The 23865-nt window shown below is 41.9% G+C and overlaps 1 protein-coding gene across 2 annotated transcripts in view; it reads right to left on the reverse strand.

Annotated features, from left to right (window-relative positions):
• ryr3 (ryanodine receptor 3) overlaps positions 1-23865 on the reverse strand; it is a 70626-nt gene that overhangs the window by 1169 nt on the left and 45592 nt on the right. Inside the window, exons 44-102 of one of the 2 annotated variants that reach the window (XM_026998958.2) lie at positions 23599-23782; positions 23163-23271; positions 22893-23013; positions 22540-22709; positions 21696-21916; positions 21524-21614; positions 20613-20753; positions 20105-20268; positions 19924-20002; positions 19700-19789; positions 19464-19610; positions 19280-19342; positions 19066-19141; positions 18865-18988; positions 18553-18668; positions 18308-18375; positions 18011-18132; positions 17802-17851; positions 17643-17703; positions 17104-17342; positions 16743-16824; positions 16531-16661; positions 16119-16436; positions 15721-15961; positions 15485-15572; positions 15310-15402; positions 12955-13125; positions 12742-12801; positions 12511-12642; positions 12230-12342; positions 10843-11212; positions 9551-9663; positions 9379-9430; positions 9227-9280; positions 8802-8901; positions 8626-8705; positions 8456-8532; positions 8290-8363; positions 6905-6922; positions 6030-6110; positions 5695-5783; positions 5446-5574; positions 5179-5283; positions 4938-5019; positions 3500-4800; positions 3338-3375; positions 3020-3188; positions 2817-2903; positions 2458-2652; positions 2195-2325; positions 2031-2073; positions 1810-1937; positions 1493-1553; positions 1258-1404; positions 1012-1146; positions 658-814; positions 466-530; positions 287-387; positions 99-150 (exon numbers count right to left, since the gene is read on the reverse strand). In XM_026998958.2, the coding sequence (XP_026854759.2) occupies positions 99-150; positions 287-387; positions 466-530; positions 658-814; positions 1012-1146; positions 1258-1404; positions 1493-1553; positions 1810-1937; positions 2031-2073; positions 2195-2325; positions 2458-2652; positions 2817-2903; positions 3020-3188; positions 3338-3375; positions 3500-4800; positions 4938-5019; positions 5179-5283; positions 5446-5574; positions 5695-5783; positions 6030-6110; positions 6905-6922; positions 8290-8363; positions 8456-8532; positions 8626-8705; positions 8802-8901; positions 9227-9280; positions 9379-9430; positions 9551-9663; positions 10843-11212; positions 12230-12342; positions 12511-12642; positions 12742-12801; positions 12955-13125; positions 15310-15402; positions 15485-15572; positions 15721-15961; positions 16119-16436; positions 16531-16661; positions 16743-16824; positions 17104-17342; positions 17643-17703; positions 17802-17851; positions 18011-18132; positions 18308-18375; positions 18553-18668; positions 18865-18988; positions 19066-19141; positions 19280-19342; positions 19464-19610; positions 19700-19789; positions 19924-20002; positions 20105-20268; positions 20613-20753; positions 21524-21614; positions 21696-21916; positions 22540-22709; positions 22893-23013; positions 23163-23271; positions 23599-23782 (8099 nt within the window). Of the gene's footprint in view, positions 1-98; positions 151-286; positions 388-465; positions 531-657; positions 815-1011; positions 1147-1257; positions 1405-1492; positions 1554-1809; positions 1938-2030; positions 2074-2194; positions 2326-2457; positions 2653-2816; positions 2904-3019; positions 3189-3337; positions 3376-3499; positions 4801-4937; positions 5020-5178; positions 5284-5445; positions 5575-5694; positions 5784-6029; positions 6111-6904; positions 6923-8289; positions 8364-8455; positions 8533-8625; positions 8706-8801; positions 8902-9226; positions 9281-9378; positions 9431-9550; positions 9664-10842; positions 11213-11672; positions 11773-12229; positions 12343-12510; positions 12643-12741; positions 12802-12954; positions 13126-15309; positions 15403-15484; positions 15573-15720; positions 15962-16118; positions 16437-16530; positions 16662-16742; positions 16825-17103; positions 17343-17642; positions 17704-17801; positions 17852-18010; positions 18133-18307; positions 18376-18552; positions 18669-18864; positions 18989-19065; positions 19142-19279; positions 19343-19463; positions 19611-19699; positions 19790-19923; positions 20003-20104; positions 20269-20612; positions 20754-21523; positions 21615-21695; positions 21917-22539; positions 22710-22892; positions 23014-23162; positions 23272-23598; positions 23783-23865 lie in introns of both variants that reach the window. The other variant, XM_026998959.2, reaches the window with a different exon arrangement.

The following is a 23865-nucleotide window of genomic DNA, read 5'->3' on the forward strand; positions in this document are numbered from 1 at the left end:
GTACAGTATAGTGGTACAAATGACAATACAGGCTTTAGTAAAACTAAATGGCTATTGTCATGGTTTGGTTTGAAAGATGAATTTGGGTATGTTCTCACCTGGCCTGTATGTTCAGTCTCATCTTTGTTAATGAGATACATCAGGAAGAATCTGTCAAGGAAGACAACAAATTTCACACTGTTTTCTCACGTTCCAGTATATCATTTCATTTTTACTTCACCTATTGCAGGAACAGTGGGTTTCCACAGAGTTACCACTGTTACACCTGTAGAGGGTGTACACTCACAGATAGTTGGCTAGGTTGTGCTCTTGTAAGGTATGGGTCTCAAAACCATGGGGTGTGGTGTCAAAGTAGTCATTCCCAATCCCACAGATGAAACATTTTGTCTAAATTAAAATATTAGAATTAATAATAGTAATTTGCTTGTTACTCAGAATAGTTTAAAACGTACAACAATTACTCACCTCCATGTCCTCCTTCACTTGCTCCTGTTGGTCTCTCAACTCCCCAAAGGCATCAATGATTAAACCTAGTTGGAAATACAAAGGCATTCATCACATGTCTGCAACACTTCAGAATACCCTGAGCTACAGCTTTCTTTATTATTGGCTGTGCAGTTTGTCAGCATGGATCTGGCACAGCGCTTTAGCATGTACCCTGAATGATTGCCAGCAGGATGACGATGACAAAGAAGAAGAAAGTGATGTCGAAGAGAATGCGGTAAATCTCGTAAGGGTCCCCAGCTGGGTCCTCAATCTCATCACCAATGCCCCCACCAGCTCTAACACCCACATACATGTGGAATAGGTAGCACTGAGGAGAAGCACAGTTTTATATGTTCATTCAGCAACTTGATCATTATCCAATTAATAATAAATATGATTAATAATAAATGAAGGTGCATTGTTAATTAAATTACCCAAATTCATGTTTCATTTATTTGTGCTTTGAAAATAGACATTTGCCCAATTATATTTCAGATGCAGGGTATATAATAAAAAATAACTCACAGTCATCATATCGTCACACTTCATGTCAGGCTCATCCTCATTCTCACTCTTGTTGTAGAACTTGCGGAAGAAGTTGAAAGCCACCACAGTGTATAAATAGACAACAACTGCTAGCAGACCCACAGTCAACACCAGCTATTGTGAAGAAGAGCAGAAGGAGTCAGGTTTCAAACATAAGCTGACACACACCCAGGGTTTCCTTTGCCCATGTTGAGACACACTTGCCCTCTGGTGGTAGATACTTGCCTGCTTGCCATTATGAGTTACAGAGGACAAGATGGTTCTCAGCGTCTTGAAGCCCATAGCAATATCCAACAAGTGAGCAGCAAAGAAGAAGTTATTGTAATGTCCCAGTATAGACATGGTGGTGTACCAGATCAGGTAGAGGAAAGACTGCATTGATAAAGACAAACACTGGTTGGTAAAACAAACAAGAAAACTTTGATTAATAGCAGGAAGAGGTCACTTAAGCTTTACTCACATTGTCAGTCAGGACAACTCCCATTTTCCAGATGTAGTACTTGGTGTCAATAGAGCTCAACCTGTATTGGAGATGTAGAACAGCCTTAGAAATGCTCTCATGGGCAAAAACCTTCCCAAATCTATTGTTTGGCAGGTGGTAGCTCAGTGGTTATGGTGCTTGACTAGTAATCAGAAAGTTGCCAGCTCAAGCCCCAGGTTGCCACTGAGTAAAGCCCTTAACCCTCAATTGTCAAGTTGTATTCAGTCTTAATTGTAAGTTGCTTTGGATAACAGTGTCAGGTAAATGTAAATTTGAATTTATGTAGTCCAGCTCACCAGGACACCAAAGAGGCTTCCTTTACCACAGCTTCCTCAGTGGGGTCGAAGTCAAGTGCACTCTTATCCAGTCCAAGGAGCTCAGCAATGCGCTCTGCACCATACAAATCCCCATATTTATTGATGACCTGAAGTTAAGAGACAATAGCAGCAAGTGACCCAAACTAACCAAGGAAATGGAGAGACACGTTAACTTCAAAAGTAAATTATCTATGCCATACCTTCCTCTTGACAAATTTGTCCCAATAATTATTAGGAAATGATCTGTGTGGGGTGGGGTGGGGTGGGGGGGGGGGGGGGGGGGGGGTGGGGGGGGAGAATGACATGTCAAAAGACACAAATGATGTAGGCTGTTAATTTACGAATGCATTTAAAGGTGCCTTACGGAGTAGCAATAACCAAACGGTCCCACTGTCCTTTGATGTCGTCCTCAGAAGGCTGTTCAGTGATATATAAGCCATCAAATTCAAGTTTCCTTGCAATCTCTTTCTCTCGCTTGAACACCACTAAAGGAACCTAGAGTAAGCATGAGATATTGGACAAAAATGATATGCCATATGGATTTTTAAATATTAAATAAATTATGACCACAGACATTATTTGCTACTGTAATAACATACATGCTGTGTAATTAAAAGAGAAAATAACCTTGAGGCAGTAATATCCCACCACACATAGGAGGGAAATTATGGTATGTAGTATAGCCAAGAAAGTCAGAGTGGGTGCCATATAGCCAGTGTTCTCCTGGAGTACATAGAACTCCATTCCACCTTCATCATCATCATCATCATCATCTCCACCCCAAAGCCCTTCCTCTTCTTCATCATCAGCTTCACCAGTCACCTAAAAAACAACACTTTAATAAATATCCTAAATGACATGTTTAATGAATAACACATTTCCATGACCACCAGTTCCTGTAATTACATAGAAATGTGTATCAGTAAAATTAATTGATTTAATATGTAGTAAACTTGCAAGTAAGCTAAAGGTTGCATGAAAGGCACCTTGTAGAAGAGTAGGATGAAGTTGATTGCAAATGCCACAAACAATGCAAGCAAACGAAGGTTGTAGAAATTTCGAGCCAAGTAGTTCTGAGAAAAAAAGTTCATAAGCAGCACGTTTATATATATATATTTTTTTCACAATTTGTACATTTTTGGATAATTTAAATTCCAAATACTACAAAGGCTACAGTATAAAGATATACCAGCATCTTTGTCTTATAGACTTCTAGACCAGCAAAGACACTGGCCATTAATGCTGGAGGCTGCTCCTTTGGAGCGCCATGCTGTTTTCTTGGAGCTGGCTTCTCCTCTGCTACAGGCTCTTCAGGCTTTTCCTCTTTGGCCATATCCTCCTTTTCACGATTTTCTGTGCTGTCATTTAAAGATGCACCCATATCCATGTTCAGTTAAATTGTGACTATTTAAACCACAAAACAGCAAGCTCTGTCTGACATTTGCACCAAGCATGATCAGACTTTATATGGTATATATAAGAAAGTAAAAATGTGCACAGGACTTACTCTGCTTTCTCAGGTTCTGACTCCTCTGTAGCCACTTTCTGTGTAATGCAAAGAGCAGTGTTTTGCAGTAATCCTGCTAATTTTATCCATATATAGACAAGATATGGATGATTATATCTGTATATAATAATATTTGTCTTATTTGCAGGAACAAACACAGACCTGACTTTTCTTTTTTTCGATGGGAGGACTGGCTTCTGTCTTAATCTCTGAGACATCTCCCAATCCAGGCTCAGATCCATGCTTTCCCTCTCTTTTTGTGGGTGGACTTATGAGATCTATGATGGCATCAGGCTCCAGTTTTTCCCCTGCAGCAGTCATTTGAACCATTTCCATAGACACAACTAAATCACCACTCTCAGCTTTTTCTGGTTCCATCACATCGCCATGGATTCCAAACTGTGTGGGATCAGGCATGTTGCCCAAGATATCTGTTACCTTCATGTTTTTAGCCCCCTCAACAAGCCCGCCACCAAACATAGATGACCATATGATATGGAAGAATCCAAAGATTAAACTGAAAATGCTTTTGAAGAACCCAGTGAAGAGCATCCAGAATAAGGAGAAGAACCCTATGATTATTTCTTTGATGGTCAGCTTCTTTAACTTCTTAAATTGTTTACGCATGTTCTTGAAGGTTAGCATTTGGCGGCAATTGGACATTTTCTTCTTAACAGAGGTGCAGGCAACAGTGAAGGCCGAAGCTGACTCATGGGAGCCATCTTCTCCCTCGGCCAGTTCCTCTAACAGACTCTGGAGCTCCTCTTCGTCTTCTTCTTCAGGTCGTTCTGCTGTGTCTGGTTCGGATATCTGGGAAGCCAGCTGCATCTCAAAGATTGTGTCCTCGCAAAAGTTCACAAATAGCTCCATTTTCTCACTCTCACCTCCCTCGTTGACCACATCGAAGATAAACTGCCGTTTGGACTCCTTCACCTGAGGCTTCTCCCACTGTTCTCTGCTGGATTCGCTAATCTCAAAGTAGACTCGTTCAATTCGCTTGGCACCACCCATGATCTCGATGCGGCCCAAGTACGGCTCAAAATAACTGAGCACACTCTCAGCTAGGTCTAGGAAGGTAGCTAGACGTGAGTCATGTGGCATGTGCTCAGACAGGTTGGTTAGCAGTACAGCCATATTGAAGCCAATATCCTTAGCAGGCTCATGGAAGCGTTCAACAAATTCCACATAGTTGAACATGTCATTTTCATCGGCCTCAGCACAAGAAAGAAGAAACTCAATCTCCGACTGTGTGTATTGCTTTTGACTCTCCATAGACTTCTGGAACTCCTTCTTAGAAATAATTCCTTTCCCTTCAGGATCATATTCTTTAAAGTTGTCAGAGGTAGTAAGATCCTTCAATTTCAGGAACATGTCAAAGAACTTGAGGATCATTTCCACATTGCTTGAGGATTCCACTAATGTGTCAACCATCTGCTTACCAATTGTACCATTCACCACATTACCTGTGGACAAGTAATTAAACACTGTTCATCTGTGACCTGCCACTACACTTTCAACATATATACCTGCTTAAGGATATATATTCAGCTGTAATTGCAGGACTTGCTATATGGTATTTGTTTCCTCAAAGAGTGCTTACCCTCCAAAAGAGATAACATCATGACCACCATATCCTTCTGCAAATCTAGCAATTCCTTTAGTAGCTCAATCTGGCTAGAATCCTATATATATATAGAGAGAGAGAGGTAAATTAGACCATAGTTGTAAACAATAAAATAACTCATTGCTTTTAAAAAATAATTTTTACAGATATTTACAAGTGTAGCTATGTAAAATTGTAAGCATTAGGCTCTATATTCAGAGTGGATATCTGGGATTACCTGTGATAATTTCATTTGCATGTTAGCAAAGACATGCAAAAATCCAACCACAGCATCCCACAACCTGCTATGAGCCAGACTTTGTTGATTCCCAATACAAGGCCCCTAAGGAAGAAATCATTACAGCATCTAAAGTGCTAAAGCATGTTACATTTGATGAGAGAGAGAGAACTATAGAAATTGAACTGCTTTTACCTAAAGCATATTGTGAAATAAATTTTGCTCCAATGTGTTAAGACTCTGTAGTAAAGGTTTCATAAGTGTTACCTGAATGTACTCAGTGAGTGAGTTGAAGATCTGTTTAGCCACTTCCAAAGCTTTGGAGAAATTAAGCTGTCCGTGCTCATCCATGACGTCTTTTCCAGAATAATACCAGTAGAAATCACTTATAGATTCCTACGAACCCACACAAAATTAGCTTCAACATCACAAGAATGAAACACTTACTTATGGCTTGTGGTTGTTTGGTGTACAAATATGTTTGGTGTGTAAAATGTATCCTTCTGCATTTGTTACCTGTAAGCGCAGCAGGTAGTCCACTGTGCTAATAATAATGTTGACGGTAGTTGTATTTCCTGTCTGAGTTCTCAGGAAGTTTTGGAAATCTTTTTAAAAGGGCAAAAACAAGACCAACAACCAAATAAAGTTTTTTCTTAACTAGAGATGGCTAAACATGTTTTAACAAACCCTTTGCCCTAACAAGTCTTCCAACATCATTTATACAATTAGTGTCATAAATAATTTAAATTGGGGCTAAATTAGCTTGGTAAAAAATGGAAAGAACACAATTTAAGAAGTGTCAGAATCATTCCAATTAAACCCATTATCAAAAAGATACATAATGCTCTTACCATTATTGTGGCCCTCACACAGAAGCTGCAAAAACCTAAATAAATCCTTCGTAAATTCATCATTTTGTAGTACTTTGGAACCTTAAAATTCAGAAGACAAAGATGGAAATCATTACTGACACATGCTAGATGCTTACAAGCATGAACACCCTGAATGTCAGGCAAGCACAATAATTTGTGTCACTAGGACTTCACTGCACTTAAGATGAGGAACTTTAGATCACAGTCTTTTAACTGCATCCAAAGATCTGACTGGAGAAAGAAATGCTTGGAGATTAATATGCACAACTGACAGCTTTCAAGAAGCTGGGGTTAGAAGATTTCTTTCACAAGTATTACATAGTGTATACAGAAACTCACTGTAAAGCAATAGTTAATGTAGATATAGTCATTCATTAAGAAATTTCGTTATATAATTGCACCAAAATTTTGAGAAGGAAACAGTGTTAACACACTGTTACTTATTCTATGTCATATTTGTGAAAATCATACACAAAACCAGAATTGGCCCCAAATGTACAACTTACAAAGTTCATTGCTGACTTTGTAGCTTTTGACCAAATTTTACCTGTAGTGGACCTCTGTGAACAGATATTGATCTGATAGGATGTTATGTGATAACAGGTGGTTAGTAAAGTTAGCATAGGTATCAATCTATACATTGAGCACGCTCTAGTTTAGTACCAGGGTAAGGGGAGGTAGCCTGGCCCTTTAGATCTGTGTGTCAGCATGCATGACTATCCCCCTGCAGGACTGTGGTTTATTAGCACAGCGCATCCAGGTCACTGGAACTGGGGGGCGAGGGATGAGAATTAGAAATGGCCACATGCCAAGTAATAGCATAGCGGAATGAAGAGTAGCTAAACGGTATTTACCCCGCTCACTCACGTTGACTGCCATCCAAGAGTATAAAATGATAGAAGACAGACAAAGAAAGCAGACATAAGCAAAGGAGAAGACACTGGAAATTCAGACAAAATGAGAGAATGTGACAGAGTTACTAATTGGGGAACATATACATGCAATTAAAGTAAATATAAGGTTTGATTAGGGGGTAGAGATGTGTATAATGGAAGGTGAAACCAGGTAAGTTGCTTAATACACTGCACTGTGGGTCATTGTAGAACATCATGACACATTTTGGACAGTTGTTTTAGTTGTGATGAGTAATGTCTTTATCCAACTTTTGTTTTAGAACTTTTATGGTAATATCTGCAGTTATATTCTGTAGAAACTATATAAATAAATACTTTTACATTTTTCAGCATTTTCCATACAAAATCTAGTGTTCATAATACTAACATAGAACATGTTAACCCTAAATCACAAAACACAATGGTATTTCATGAAGACATTAATTTGGACATTAAAGAATACATCAGAAACGACATAATGTAAGTGTCATCTCACAATATGAATAGTTCAGTGTTTTGTTGTGTCTTTTGGTTAAAAACTGACCTTAAGATCATAAATTAAATTTTACATTTGAAAATCCTGTTTTGTATCTGAGGGGTTTTAACTTCTGTTCTGTGCCCTTTTCCTGCTTTTAATTTTCCTGCTTTTTACTAGGTGATTAATATTCAACAATGATTCTGATACTATAGAGTAAACATCCAAGCATGTATTGACAGGACAACCTGCTAACACCACCACACTGACTGTATAAGCAAAGATTGTACAAGCATGCTTCTGAAAGTTCAGTAGCACTAGTAATGAATTTGTAGGATTGCTACATTTAGTAATAACATCAAATTGGTAAATTGTCTAGGTATCTACAATAGCATGACAACAGGAAAAAGATGTGCCAATACCAACAACTAATGTGCCAATACCAACAACTTTCACAGTGACTGGGATTTGTATATGATTCAAAAGACTGAAATTATATCAATGCACAACTGTGACTCTGTCTGCAAAAAATCTTAAACTCAGACATTTCCCTTCCATTCAAGCTGAATAAAGCCAACAAGCTTCCAGTCCATTCACTTCCACAGTCAGACTGAATCAAATGAAAGCTAGAACTAGTAGGACAGCAATGGTTCAACACTGTTGCAGTGATGAGTGCTGAATACTAGAACAAAACACATTAGATTTGAAAGGTTTGCCAAAACTCATTATCCATTATGGGAATGCAAGAACGTCAACTGCTTTTGTGGTGGATTGACGTCAAGAAAGTAAATCAATGACGACAGAGTGGAAATGAATTTTGACAAGGTTACAGATTCATTACCTTGAGCTCTAAATAGCCAAAACAACTTACCCGATCCTTCTTCAGTCACCATTCCAAGGCTCTCTGCCTTTTTTTGTCTCTCAAATGCATTCAAGTCCAGTACACTAAAGGACAGATGAACATTCAACTACATTAAGGACAGAGGAACATTCAGTCATGCATCGGGGGATGCAAGTTTGTTTGTAATGACACCTACCTGCAAGACTGCATTAGTCCAGATAAACTTTTGAAAAACCCAGCATCTCTTTTTTCTTTCAGGTAGTCCAGCATTTTCTGAAGACATAATGCATGTAATGTATATGGAAATGCACACTTAACTCTTTCCAAACTTTTTTTTTTAAACATTCAGATGTTGTAATACTATACCTGCTGAACAGCCACATTGCCTCCATTGAGAATAGAAATTCCCAGTTTTAGAGTGCAAGTCACCATGGGGCCTAGTCGACCTGTAATTGAAAAGCATTCCATGTTAGACCATGCAGCTTTTAAATGAAAATTATAGAGCATAAGAATGGTATGGGGAAGGAAAAGGGTCAGTTTACCCTTGCTGGCACTGATCATCTGCAGCACCATCTCCGCTGCTCCTCTGGCATGCAGCCTGGCCTGCTGGTACAAGGTCTTCTGCTTCTCCATCTCTTTCTCCTGTGATGGGAATTGCACACAGTGCACAAACCGAATGATCAAGTCATATCATACTTGCCTGTGTACATGATTGCACTGCCTACCACCTGTGATGTATGTTGTAGCAAGCACTTTAATTCAGAGCCAAGTACTTTAGGTTTTGGGGGTAATACAAATGGAGCTAAGTGGTAATTTGTTGTGACACTCATTCTGAAATATCATCACACTAATAAGATGTGCAGGGCGCCTGTCCACATTCCTTCCTGTACTGTTTATTATCCTTGTTTGTGCTCTTCCTGTAAATTGTGTCTGTTTCCAGATGACAGATGTCAATTCACAGGCGTACTTCAAATGTTTTTTCCTTTCCTTCCTCTTCCTCCTCTTCATCTTCGGCACAGCTCTGAAAAGGAACAATTTCACTTCATGACTGCCTTGTTTTTAATAGCTGTGAGATCATTTGAAGTCACTAATGTAATGCCTGAAAGGTGAAAGGAATACCTTTGCCATCATATCTGCATATGCAATATACAAGGGATCTTCCTCCAGGAAACTAGGAATTATAGACATTAATTTTAAAATAATTGTTTTGCCTGAAACCTTCATTTAAAAGGAATATAAAATGATATGATCCCAAGTGTAAGCGCGTGCATTGCAGAGGTCTGTGGGTCACCTTCTCTCCGTGAGGGCATTATGGCTAAAATGGAGGATGAGCTGGTTTAGAGGGTCAGGCTGAACCTCGGCCTCTGTCTCTTCCTCGTCCTTTTCCACAACCATGGGGGTTTTCTGTGGGAAGAGCCACACAAGTCTGATCTTCAACCATCATTTCATACACATACATAGTCATCCCCTCTCTGAACATAACTATCTCTCACTCTGACATTCTCAAACAGGACATGACTTGCTACACTGTCACAAATCACACCCATAGTCCCAGGCTTTGTGCACAAATACATGACCCAGAATGCAGATTCTACCCTGATTCTGCACATTCTCCTCCCTAAAATAACATTTAAACACCGTCATTTAAAAAACGCTGTCTGCTCAGGACTCTAGAGCAGTCGGTTCTTTTGAAGAGCAATTTCAGTTTATTTAAAACAATGCACCAACACTCTGCCATCTCTACACTCGTGTTCCTGTCTCTCGCCTGCTCAGACCAGGCAGTTCAGGGGTGACGCACATGCACTTAAATTTTCCACTTCCACATGATGAAACACTTAAATGTAATTCAAGACAGCATCTCTCATCCCTGGTCCTATGGAAAAGATGCACTTACATTTTAATACTGTTCAGGATAACCACATCACATTCAATGCCAAGATAATAGGTGCCCTTTTGAACTGATCAGTTTAATCTTGTGCAGGTGTAGGACCGAAGCTGAGAGGAACTGGTTTAGATGACATGCTAAAAAAGAGCATGGTCATTGCCTGATGTGATGCTCCAGGACTGTGTCTAGGGGATGTTGCCAATAGGGGTCAATGACCAGCTCATGGAAGACATGCATATTTGCATGGTCATATAGCAATGAAAATGGCAGTGCAGTGCATGTCAGTGATGCATAATGATAACTGGGCATAAAAAATTTCACAACATTAAACCTTTTTGCTGATGTTACGTTAGTAACGGGCTGCACTATAAAACCAGTAATTTAGTTGCACGTGCATTGTTGTGGGTTTTGGTAATAATTTATAATGTTTAACATAATGTTATTGTATCCGGTGTAGTTAAACTGACCATTTCTCTAAATGTTCTAACTGTAACGTAAACTTTGTTAAGATTCAAAAAGGACCAACATTTCTGTGTCTTTAACAGCATCTGTACTGCCTGAACTCTACACAGAGACATGATTTTTAGATGAGGCGAACATGCCACCAACTCTCACGACTTACAGTACGAGACTTACGAAAAGAAGACGACACCCAAACAGAGAGGCGGAGGGTTGCGCGGCAGGGCCGCCCCTCTTACCATGGCTGAGCTGAGACAGACTGCTCTAGAGAGGTGGTGGGGCCGGAGGCTCAGGCGAAACTCATGCAGGGCCTGTCTGCTGCACCTCTGTCTGTAGTACGCCACGCAACCAGAGGAGCCAAACACGGGCCAGGATGCGGACACGAGGCGGGCAGGGATGCGTTCCCGCTTTTCGGTGGGCAAGGTGCTGGCCGCGGGGCAAACAGCGACAGACAGGACGCCAGCGGGCACACACGGCACACAGGGCAGCACCAGGGCCAGCCCGATACTTACTGCCAGGTCCTGCACTAGCTTCTCCTCAAAGGAGTACTCCTCTGCTACTATCCAGAGTTTCTGATAGCCCGTGAGGAAGAGGTTAATAGAGCGATGCCTGAAGAGTCAGGGGGGGAGAGGGAGGTTAGCTGGGAAAGAGGCAGGGAGAGAAATGGGAGGAAGGAGAGAGGTGCATTCTGCAGGGTGGGAGGGATGTACGGCCTATGGCCTAATCTGATTGGCCACCTTGGTAATTGAAAGTTCAAACCCAAGTAATCGACACAATTCAATTACTAAAAAGGTTAATCAAGGGTTTCTCTGTTTTTCACTAGAGGTGGTTATAGAACCAGTCCTAAATTTACTAAAACTATATAAATTGTCTATTTACTCACCACATTAGCTATTTGGGTGCTTTTGCCATGTTAGTGACTTCTTTAATGCAACATTACAGGAGAGCACATGTGACTGTAAGGTGACCATTCAGAAGGGCGCTAGTAACTGAATGTGCTCAGTTCTTTGGTTGGAGGATGGGCTGGAGGAGGATGCTGGGAACATGAGGTCTCTTAGGCTCACATTACCGTTAGGATGGAGAACAGACGGTCAAAGCTGGAGGTTTGGTACACCTTTTCCAGCCAAACGTACCCATAGCCATTCAGGAAGTAATTATTATTTTTGAATCTGAAGTGTTTTGTAAAGACAACAAAGAGGAAGGAGTTTTAGGACTAGGAAGACAGGTGTAAGGAAACACCAACTAGGTCTTATTCCAAAATCTTCTAATACCTACACTTGACAATTCAATTTGCCAGGTGGGATCTTAGATAAGAGGGATTAGATCTTAGAACACAATGGTTTGCAAATAGGAGTGAGGACAAGGCATAAAAAATCAAAAGTGAACAGGGTACAAATTGATATACTGACAAGTAGCTTCAGAGATGAATCAGAGATAAAGCGCAAGCCACATGGTTAGGTCACAAGGTACTGATAAGGGGCATCACAGATGAAGTAATCTGGCTATTTTAATAATGCTGTACTAAAGGCATATTTATTCTACCTGTATAATCATATAACATGATACATTTGATGCGGCAAATTTCGAATTTTGTAACTGAGCTGTAGGAGGATGCGGCACACTTACCTAGGGAGGTTATATAATGGCGCCATACGAAAGCAGGCAACCACAGCACGCTTGCGCTGTTTGGACAACAGCTTCTGCCATACCAACTTCTTATTTCTCAGTGGCTGCTCCACCTGAGGGTCAGATCACTGAGGTGAACATCTTATAATCCAGCATGACATGTAACCTTTTATTGAATTTTCACCCAACAAGAGCCAAGTTAAATGAGTGAGTTGTAGCTGGAAGGGTTCATGTGTCAAGTTAAGATGAAGCAGGCCTCATAGTCCCTGCCAACCCCTGACCTGCTCCAGGTGGAAGACGGCGGCTGAGATGCGCTGGAGCCTCTCAAGTGAGCGTTCTGGATCTGGAGCACCACTCTTTACCACCACATCCCTGTAGAGATTCAGCTGCCACTGAACCGCTGGGTCTTCCGTCTATAGCATGAGCGGGTCACTTCATTAATTCACCCTAGCCAATGTCATTTACAAGCCATCATATTTGTTATCTCGCACTAGCACCTGTCTTCAACTTGCCTTCTCCTGAAGATGGAGGTTCTGCCTCAGGTGATCCTTTACCTCCTCATCGGTATCTTTCTGTGAAAGGCAGCAAGTTAATGTTTCACAGACTGACAGATGGGGCTTGCCAAATGTCTCTACTGGGGTCTTTCTAATGTAAGGGTAGTGTGTCAGAAGGGTAGATAAGAGAGGAGTGACCATGCTGGTGTCACTCTAAATAGGGATGCTCACCAGACTGTAGCGGATCTTGGCCAGAGAGATAAGCTCCTGGTCTCCAGGGGTGCACATGTTCAGGCCGATGGGCAGCATCTTCTTGTGGGCTGCTACAATCAGGGACGTCTGAACAGAGTACAGTTCTCTTCTCTTCTTCTTCCCTCTCCTCTCCTGGTCCTGGCCTCCTGACTGGTACAGACCACACAAACCCAGCACATTTTCAACATGGAAATTACCTGCTTTTTTTGTTATCCTCAACACAAGAATATGGGGCTCATGTGGCAGTTAGTTTATTTCCTTCAATTTGTTGATTTGGCATCATGTTATGTATTTTTTGAAGCAAGTTTTGAACTAAATTTAAACTAATTAAGAATTTTCTCAGATGCGAGATTGTATGAATTATAGATTATGTATGATTTAAGATCACACATAATCTATAATATAATTAATAATATCAATTTAAAAATATAATTCAAGATAGCAAGCTGTTCAAGCATGTAAAGTGGGCATCTAAAAGTAAGTGAATTCTACAACCCCACGGGAAGTACATATTCCACATGGATGGGTATACCTCAAAAGGAAAACATGAGGATGTAGAGCAATAGTGACAACTCAAGGGGATTTTAACACTCACCCACCCAACAGAACCACAGTGTCAATACAATACATGCTATATTGACAAAAGTACTGGGACGCACCTCTTAATTGAATTCAGGTGTTTCATCCAGTCCCATTGCCACAGGTGTATAAAATCAAGCACCTAGCCATGTAACCTTTGTTTACAAATAATTTTTGAAATGGGTGATTTAAAGAGCTCAATTAATTCAATTGTGGTACTGTAATAGGATGCCACAAGTCAGTCAGTTTCTTCCCTCCTAAATATTCCACAATCAATTGTGAGTGTATAATGTTGAGCGGTAAGGAGGCGGACGCATGTGCAAAGTGGAGCGAGATTTTTTATGGGCAAGTCCAAAATCAGAGTCGTTAGAACGGTCCAGGGTCATAGAGCCAATACAGAAAGTATGGGGATACATGACTAAACAAATACAAGAGTACATGAAAGCAAACAGGGGAATCAGGCTATAACAAAAGACTAGGGAAAACTCAGGGCTAAGGCTAGGAGAACAAAGTTAAACACAGTGATTCAAATATACATACAGAGTCAAAAAAACCAAGCACAGCCACATAAACACATTCAAATGCACAACCCCAAAACACAGGGCTCAAGACAGGGTTTAAAAGCATGAACTAAATGAGGGACAGCTGTTGAAAATCAAACGAGGGGAGGAGAAAACGAAACTATGGAGCGGAACTAAAAAACACAAGACAGGAAAAACACGGAACACGGAACCTCGGAGGGACTGATTGTGACAGAGTGGCAGTACTGAAAAGTGGAAAAGTTTAGGAACCACAGCAATTCAGTCACAAAGTGTGGTCATCAAGTGCTGAGGCACATAGCACCAATGCTCTGCTGGTTCAGTAACTGTAGACTTCCAAACCTCCTCTGGCATTAACATCAGCACAGTGCCAAGAGCTTCACAACATGGGTTTTTCTATGGCTCAGCAGCTGCATGCAAGCCTTACATCACCAAGCACAATGCCAAGTGTTGGATAGAGTGTATAGCATGGTGCCACTGGACTCTGGAGTAGTGAAAACATGTTCTATGTAGTGACAAATCAAGCTTTTCTATCTAGGAGTCTGATGTACGAGTCTGGGTTTGGAAAATGCCATGAGAATGTTACCTGCCTAACTGCATTATGCCAAGTAGTTGAGGAGGGATAATGCTATGGGGTTGTTTTTCAGGGGTTGGCCGAGGCCACTTAGTTCCAATGAAGGTAAATCGTATTGCTTACCAAGACATTTTGGACAATTGTATGCTCCCAAATTTGTGGGAATAGTTTGGGGAAGGCCCTTTTCTGTTTCAGCATGACTTTGCCCCAGTGCACAAAGCAAGGTCCATAAAGGCATGGTTGGGTGAGTTTGGTGTGGAAGAACTCAACCTGCACAGAGCACTGACCTCAACGCTATCAAACACCTTGATAAACCAGAATGGAGATTGCAAGCCAGGCCCTCTCATCCAACATCATTGTCTGACCTCACAAATGCTCTTTTGGATGAATGGGCAAAAAGTCCCACAGACACACAAAATTTTGTAGAACGTCTTCCTAGAAGTAGTGGAAGCAATTATAGCTGCAAAGGGTGCACCAACTCCATATTAATACCTATGGATTTAGAATGGGATATCTTAAAAGCTCATGTAGGTGTAATGTGTACATGTCCCAATACTTGTCCATATAGTGTACTTCTGAAGTGAAGTAAATAACTCCAATTTAAACAAGCATTTTTTGTTGGTGGCCATCCTTGAAACTTACCTTTGACATTTTGGTCTTGCAATCCCCAGTGAGGAAGGCTAGATTGCTGATTTCATTTTGCACCACAAAGTTTTGCTCTTCCCTTTTGAAATTCTGTGGGTAAAGAAGATTATTTGTGGGAAAAAAGCAGCAGATCTATATATAGCATTTATACAAAGATATGTTGAGAACATACATGAGATTTACACCAGAGGATGAAAATCTCTGACACCATTTTGAAGAGCTCTGTTGAATCAGCATCAGGGTTCTTCAGCCATTTTGACCTAGATGCAGGGGTGAATGTAATAATTTGTATTGGTACCTTCTAAATAGTGGTTGTCAATGTCACCATTCATCCACAAGATGTAAAGAAAGATATGCCAAAGAACATTATAACTGGGTAGATCTGCAATAAGAAAATCATCATGATACCTGTGGTTGTCCACATAGCGGATTAGCATTGGATAAAAGGCATATAAGTCCCTGCAGAGGACAGCAAACTCATCCAGAATCTGCAGCTCGGCCTCCTGGGTATCAGCCCTGCTATCTGCCCTCAGCAGCTCCTCTTCAGCAGCCACCTTTACTGTCTTCTTCTTCAGCTTCTCCAGTGTGGGAAGGAAGTGGCTTCGTAGAAGGTCCACGCCCGCCTTGCTAATTATTGGCTGGGTGTACACTGCGTGGATATGGAAGTAGACATGGCAGGAACTCTGTGCACATTGTGAAAGCTTAATAAAGGAGTTCAGTGGGGAATACTGAAGAATCCATAAACCAACAATCCAAAACTGTCCACTTTATTGGATATTTTGTTACTGAAATCATAAAGCACATACCTGCAATCCGCTTCATCCAGGAAGCTTCATCGATGCCCAGGTTGTTGTTGAGAATTTTAACAATGTTGCCAAGGATGAGGCTGAGGTGCTCAGACGTGACCGTGGTACAGCAGCTTACACCATCCACTGTGTTCTCAGGGCCTTTAGCCCACCAGTAAGAAAGATAATTACACAGCATAGGCAGGATGACCTCAATGACGTGTGGCATTTCAGTGTAGCGTGCCCCAGACTCAGAGACATCATGAATGTCCTTCATCAGGCCATCCAGGCGGGGCATTTCAGGACACATCTCCTCCACCGTGTCGGGCATGCTCAGAACTGGAAAAAAGTAGAAAGGAAAGAGTGTGGTATGTAGCAATGTTCAACTGGTTCAAGCCATTTCTCAAAAGAGACATTTGATATGGAAACGCACTTGCTCTCTCTCGAGATGTCTTAGTGTTGAAGACAGAGCAAGGGTTGTGCATGTTCAGATGAGGTTCCAGGAAGGCTACTGGCATGGCTCCCACCAGGGTGGCCAAGCACTCACCCAGTGCAGGAAGCTGTCTGTTTACACACAGCACAGGGATTAACACAGGTAAAAGAATGTGGAACCCATCACCAAAAGTGATCATAAAATTCAGTTACTTTTCAACATAGATGTTCTTGCCGGTTCCCAGAGAGTAGAGGCTGGTCAGAATGCGATAGCATGACAGTTGAACATCATCCACTGCAACACAACATTATACAATATGATTAATTTCAGAAAGCATTAAGATTGCCAAAATGCTTAGAGCTGATACTTTTGTCTATCATATGTAATTTTCATCTATTTCAAATCAATCGATTAAAACAGTAATGTTACTACAGTGTTACATTTTTGTTCCTGTGGCTGCTGTTTGTGTCAGTCAAGCCAGCAGTGTTGTGTACTCACACAGCAGGTCGACTTCAAACTGGTGCTGATTGGGTGTGTGATATATCAGTCAAGCCAGCAGTGCTGTGTACTCACGCAGCAGGTCCACCCCAAACTGGTGCTGGGTGATGTGCTGGAAGAGAGCTGTAAGAATGGGAAGCAGGGCCACTGAGGTGTAGTTGATGATCTGAGCTACTCCTTTCATCTGTGTGCGCGACTGGCCCAATTTGCCCAACTTCAGGTTCTCCACGGTCTTCTCCAGGTCTTCTGCTGCATTCTCAAAGAATGTCCTGACTCCAGCCTTCACGAGCTCTGAGCCAGACTTCATCACTGTCCTGTGTAGGGGTCCAATGATTTATGATTCAAATTATACTTAAGAAACTTACCATATTAATATTTGTGGCTACAATTCACTGTGATTACAATGACACAGCCAAGAAAGAATGACAATTTCCAATCATTTTTATGCCTCTAGCAGATCTCACAAGACACATATTGAGTGGCTTTTCTGTTTAATAGTAGAACACAACATCCCCACTATCTAATGTATCAGAGTCCAATTATTATATCAAAGCAAAACTTCCTTCATGTAAATGGGCCATAGATGCAGTACATTCATATGAATTTGCTCCTACCTGAAGTCCAGTGAATGTGCCAAGATGTGTAGACAGCTCACCATTGTGGCAGAGTCACTCCCTGGGAGATTGGTATTGTTAAAGTTATAGTTCCCAAAATCTAACTTGGCCATACAAAGCAGACAAAAAAAAAGAAAATCCAACTGTAAACATCCTTACCAAAGAGAGAAATTCTGTGTCTGACAAGAGAGGCCAACTTACAGAAGAGACTGTAAAAAAAAAAAGAGGTTCAAATGTAGTAATGGAATGGGAACAATATTCACAAATTCTTCAATACATTCTGACCTCCAAGGGGTTTACATGATTTAAATGACATTATGTAACTAACATAGTCCAATTATAAGCACATGTGCCATTAGAGGACAAACCTGGTAATCATCTCCTTCTCTTTGTTGGAGGCATACCCACTGCTGCTCAGGTTAATACTGGGAGAGGACAGGAAGTACAGGCAGTGGTTCTTAAAGTACTGATCAATCAAAGGCAGCAGGACCTACAGTGCAAGGTGAACCAGAACAGGGAGACCAGTATATTACTTACAGCATGTGAAATGAATTGTTTTTACTATGGGCATAAACATTGGCTTGGAACATAAGATATTTACTGGGGTGTGTGAGGAAACTGGCCCTATACTTTAACCTTCAGGTATGGTAGACATTTAGCCCTACCTTTGCAAAGAACTTAATCTCTTGTTCATGAGGAGATTTGTCTGTTTTCCCACTGGTTGCCATCGCCTCTGTAAAATGTTTTGCAGAGATAAAGGCTCAAATAAGAACTTTTCTTTTAAATTTTCATTAATGATTTATTTTGGTATTCTGAACCTGTGCTAATTCTGTACCTATGAATCTCACTCATTTTCTATCACAGTCTCATTCTTTGTAGGTGTTTATAGATCATCTGTATATTAACTCACCAAGATGGGCTATGAATTCCTGGGCAGAATCTACATAACCTAGCAGCCGCTTAAGGAACTTGTAGGCAATCCTCTTTTCCATAGACGAGGAATCCTGTTCCATATCCTTCAGTCCTCTGGCAAACACACAGAAAATCATCCATGGGGGACTCAGCTTATAGAAATGTTGTATCAGTGAGGTGAAACCTATGTTGCCGTTACGTAAACTTTAGCAACATTCTATGTGAACATGCAGAATCATACATAGGACTTTTATGTGCTGTCGTCGTGTGAGTGCAGAGGGACACTTAAAAGGCTTACAGAGACACATACCTTCTTATTGCATATCCATTGAGTTGCAGAAATTTAAAGAGCTCCTGAGCCTTCTCCCGGTCTCTGAACTTTTCTTTAGCTGTCAGAGTGTCATATGGCACCAGCAGTGGGTGAGTTCCACCTCCTGTGAATAAAAAACACAGCTTATGTAGCTAACTGTGAAATATCACACACTGCATGTCCCCTGGAAAACAGGATTACCTTTGCTATTTAGTTCCAGTTTCTTCTTCTTTGCCCAAATATTGTGGTAATTCTCTGCTACAATCTCTACCATGCCCTACGCAAGATACTACAGGTCAGTTTGTGATACCTCCATATATTGCCATAACATTATAATAATAATATAGAGATAATATTGTGATATCTCCATATATCTCCATGTCATAATAATACAAATTAATAATAACTATAGTACCTGTAACTCTCTCGAGAGGATTACGTTATCTAAATCCACAGGAGTTGGAGTAAATCCATCTCCCTGGGGAAAAAGCATATGTAACATATTTAAGAACACAATTAAAGTTGTTTATTTTAACATAGCTAAAATTGTCTTGTTTGGTTTTGTTTTATGGCCTTGTGTCTTGACTACAACTGCTTACCTGCGAAGACTCTGAGATCTTGTGCTGTTTCTCTGTCTCCCGCTGATGGAACATGGCCTCTCCCTCTTTGGTCCTCTCAATGTTCCAGCCTAATGCCAGCATGCTCTTCAGGGACTCCTTGATCGGGTATCGGTAGGTCTCCCTTTCCTGGGCAGGATTCAACAGATGGATTACTAGGGATTAGTGGGGCATCAACCCTGCAAATGACTGGTGAAGCTTTCAGCAACACATGGTACCTTTTCACTGAGTGCTTTGTACGGTTTCAGTAGAGGGTGGGTTTTGGCTTGGTCATCCACCTTCTCCCCTGCTGTCCAGCCTAGTGCAAGCTGTCCAGAGACAACGTATTTTCACCAATGTCCCAGGAATGAGCATGCATCCATGCAAATCCCCAGTTGTAAAATGGAAATGCTCAAATGTAAAATATGACAGTGTATAGTCACTGGTTTTCAAATCGACTTACCTTTTCTTGTGACCATTTCTCGTGGCAGTGCTCAGCATACTTGTTAGAAATGTAATCCAGTTTTTCAGGCAGGGAGATGCTGAAAATATTAGTTGGAAACTCATGTAAAATTCATGACAAATATCTGTATGTCTCTCTATATGGTTATCTGTCATTATGATGGCCCCTGCTTGGTGCATACTTGGCTGTGCTGATGGGCTTGGGGTCAAAGTTGCCCTCAGCGTCCACAGAGACCTGCTTAACCAGAGTAGAGCCTGGACTCATGTCTACATAGTCAGGTGGGAGGGCTCCAGCTATGGCACTCAGGCAAGGCATGGCCATCTTGAACAGCTCTGCATCATATTTCTGCCAGACAGAGGACAGAAAGAGGTATAGTGTGAGGACAGGAACTGTGCTGCCCAGCTCTGCAGGGTCATGTGAAGGGATATAAGTGATAGAAGGTCAGCGACGCTTAGGTTGTGGGTGGGAGAGGTCATAGACTCTTTGAAGGGATATGAATTCTTTGAGCTCGTAAATGTTTCTTTGCTTCCTGTTCAACTTCTGGCCAGATTCTCAGCTTTCAACTAAATGAGACCATCTCAGATGAAAGTGGACAAGGGCAAAATCCACTCTCACTCGGCCTGTAATTCAGTGCAGCAGAGATCATTATGCAGGTCTAGATTAGGAGCAGCAAATGAGATATGTAGTACCTTCTGAGAGAGTGCGTCGAAAAGGCCCCAGAAAAGTTTTTTTGTGAGGTGGAGCTCCTCCTCAGAGGCCATGCCATAGCTGCCCAGGCCTGAAGGCAGGCAGTAATATTTCCAATTCTGCTCATAGTGATTGGTCAAAAGCTGCAATAACAAGAAAATGCATCGATTAACCAGCATAGAAGTTTGTGTCTTATGAACAGTACAATTTATCTTTAAAACATTATAGGATCATCTGAGCACAGAAATTAATACAATTATTTCAGTCTAGCCTTACGCTGGACCAAAGGGGTCATTGAGGGTAATTTCTGGATCTTCAGTTTGTCACTGTTACATATTAACATCTGAGATGACAAGAGGATAGTGATATGTTCTCACCTACTGCACAAAGAATCATGACTGGATCTGAGGTGACAGATTACGGATTCATGCCGACAGTTGTATTGGCTGATTTGAAAGCCACAAGCACTAGGAGTATGCGTGTGCATGTCTGTGTGTGTGTAAGTGTGTGTATGTGTGTGGTGCGCATAGGTATCAGGAGAGGTCATTAATACTTTTCATCTGGCACTGAGCCCTTCAACACTTGTTACAGTTCTGAAGCTGTCTATTGGGATAATGGCAGATTAATGTTCCCATCATCCTCCCATTTAGGAGGGATGTGGACCACAGAACTAAGAAGTGTATGTTAGCAATACAGAAGAAATAAACATATATCTTATAAATAAATGCTCACAATTTTCAATTATTAAGAGCTTCAGTTAAGTGATTAATTAAGGGCTTTGTTACAATTAATGTGTTATAGTATTCATTTAATATTTTTAAGATTTATGATAATTTATTAGCATTACTATCACATATTAGTTCATCAGTGAAGAGGGAACTCTAATGTAGAGTAATAAGTGATGCCAGCTCACCTTGATGGGCATTTTGCAGTACTCTGTGAGCTGTGGCACATCAAAGACCAGGCGACGCAGGAGTTGCTGGAGCATGGAGGGCCGCAGGTGCCTGAGGAGAAGAGCGGTGAGGGTGAGGCACACTTCCTGGACGAGCGGTGGAACAGTGGCCAAATCGAGGCACGGTCCTTACCTGCAGATGGCAAGCAAGCACTCCTCGATGGAGTCCCTCTGGGCCTTGGTAAGCGAACGGCCCTTGGACAGCCTGTAGATAGTGTGGAGGGTGGAGTCCACGAGCATGGCATAGTGCTCAGTATGGGTGAAGAGAGAGGCGCAGCGGGTCAGCAGTGGGAGCACAGCTGAGCCAATGTACCGGTTCATGGCCAGGGCTGTCTCTGTGGTGCTTAGCACCTCCTAGTGGTCAAAGGCCAAAAAACAAACATTATTACCAATTTGCTCCAAATACCAATATTTAAGGCATTTGTTCTCTTATTTAAGCTTAAATGCAATCTGCCTGTAGCATCTATAACTACATACTTGCAGAGTATGGTAATTTGTTATCATTTTGACTCTCTATGCATTCTTTTTTTTACCTACTGTATATTTGATGTCACCAGGAAATAGCTGGCAAAGTGTCAGGAAACAGGCAAAGTGTCAGACCAGTTTTAGATTAAATATGACTCTTTTTAAGTATGAGTAGAATGTTTGTGAGCGTGATAGCATGTGCCTGCGCTCGGGTATATTTATGTGTGTGTGGTGTTTATGAAGCAGCACCAGCTGGACAGAAGCCAAGCATGTCTGTCACCACTTAAACAGAAGCAGTTAGCAGGTAGTGGAAGGCATCTGGAAGTGCCCAGCCAGCTGAAACATCTTGTGCCCCGGAGTAATGCAACACTTCCAAAGTATTGAAAACACAAACATAAGCAATGGTCACCGCAGAGCCAGCACCCCGTCATCACTGACCAGCACCCCGTCACCACGGAGTCAGCTTCCCATCACCACGGAGCCTGCGCCCCCATCACCATGTAGCCACTCACCGTGTCCAACGAGGCGGAGGCACGCAGGTCAGGCAGGAAGCCCACCTCCAGCAGGTTCAACAGGAAGCTTTGGTCCTCGATACCATAGACGCGGTCCAGGAAGAGCACCATAGGCGCCTTGTGCTCGGGACAGAAGCTAGCATTCATGTCTGGCTCCGTCACGCTGCCATCTGGAGAGCAAAGCGAGTGATCGGGCACCACAGGAGGGGAGGCAGACATAAAAGAACAGGAAAATATTATACACATGGGGGAAAAAGGTAGCTGATGCAATATCAGTAAGAAATATGTTGTAAGGTGTATGTAAAGCATTGGTGCAGTCAGTATGTGGAAGATGCTTATGAAAGAGACCTAACCTTTGTTGACCACTGGCAGTTTGAGAGGTATGCTGATGATGCCCACCAGGTCTTTGGTGGGCACCAGAGAGCGTAGAATGGCACGGATACGCAGAGCTTCACCCTTCCCTGCGTTGATTAACTGGGAAATGTCAATGATACACAAGGTTTGTGCACAAACAGATTTTTGATCACCAGTTGTGGAAACATAGCAGGCAGCAGTAGGTTTTCACTAAAACAGTGTGCTACAGAAGCAGATGTGCCGAAGCCTGTTCAGCGTGGTGCACCCACATGCATCTCTGGGGCGCATCGTCCCAGCAGGTCAATGAGAGCTGAGTAGAAGGACATAATGGAGTTGCCCATGTGTGCCATCTCCTCCTCCTCACCTTCCTCTCCAGCCCTGTCTCACACATACACACACACACACACACACACACACACACACACACACAATCACACACACAACATGAACAGTCAATCACAGCCAAAATCACTCCGACAACCTTCACTGAGAGGTCAGTGAGACTGCATCAAGAATTACATAACATCAAATCAGAACTCTAAAGACCATAACTCTATAGACCAGCCTCTGGCACCCTGTTTGATTAGCCTTAGTTAAATGTGCCTTTATGGCTAGCAGTAAATAAAAAGAAGACCATCAACAGAAAATAGTGCACATTCCATGAAGAAATGAGGGAGTTAGGAGAGAGGTCATCCTGGGTCTTACGCAGATACTCCTCCCTCAGGAAGGCTGGGCAGGTCCAGGGTGGGATCCTCAGAGATTTTAATAGCCTCCTGCATGGCAGCCAGTAGGCCCTGGCCCCCCTCTCCTCTCAGAGCTGGGCCGAAGCACTCGGGACGCCTGATGAGCAGTTTTACCACCACATTGGCGTTCTCCTCCACACTCTCACCTGAGGATACCACGGCAGACAATCAGGGAGCTGGTCTGGATGTTTAGACAAGGGGCAACATTAAAGGTGGCCAATTGGCATGA

This window comes from Electrophorus electricus, chromosome 3 (assembly GCF_013358815.1).
Source record: "Electrophorus electricus isolate fEleEle1 chromosome 3, fEleEle1.pri, whole genome shotgun sequence".
Lineage (NCBI taxonomy): Eukaryota > Metazoa > Chordata > Actinopteri > Gymnotiformes > Gymnotidae > Electrophorus > Electrophorus electricus.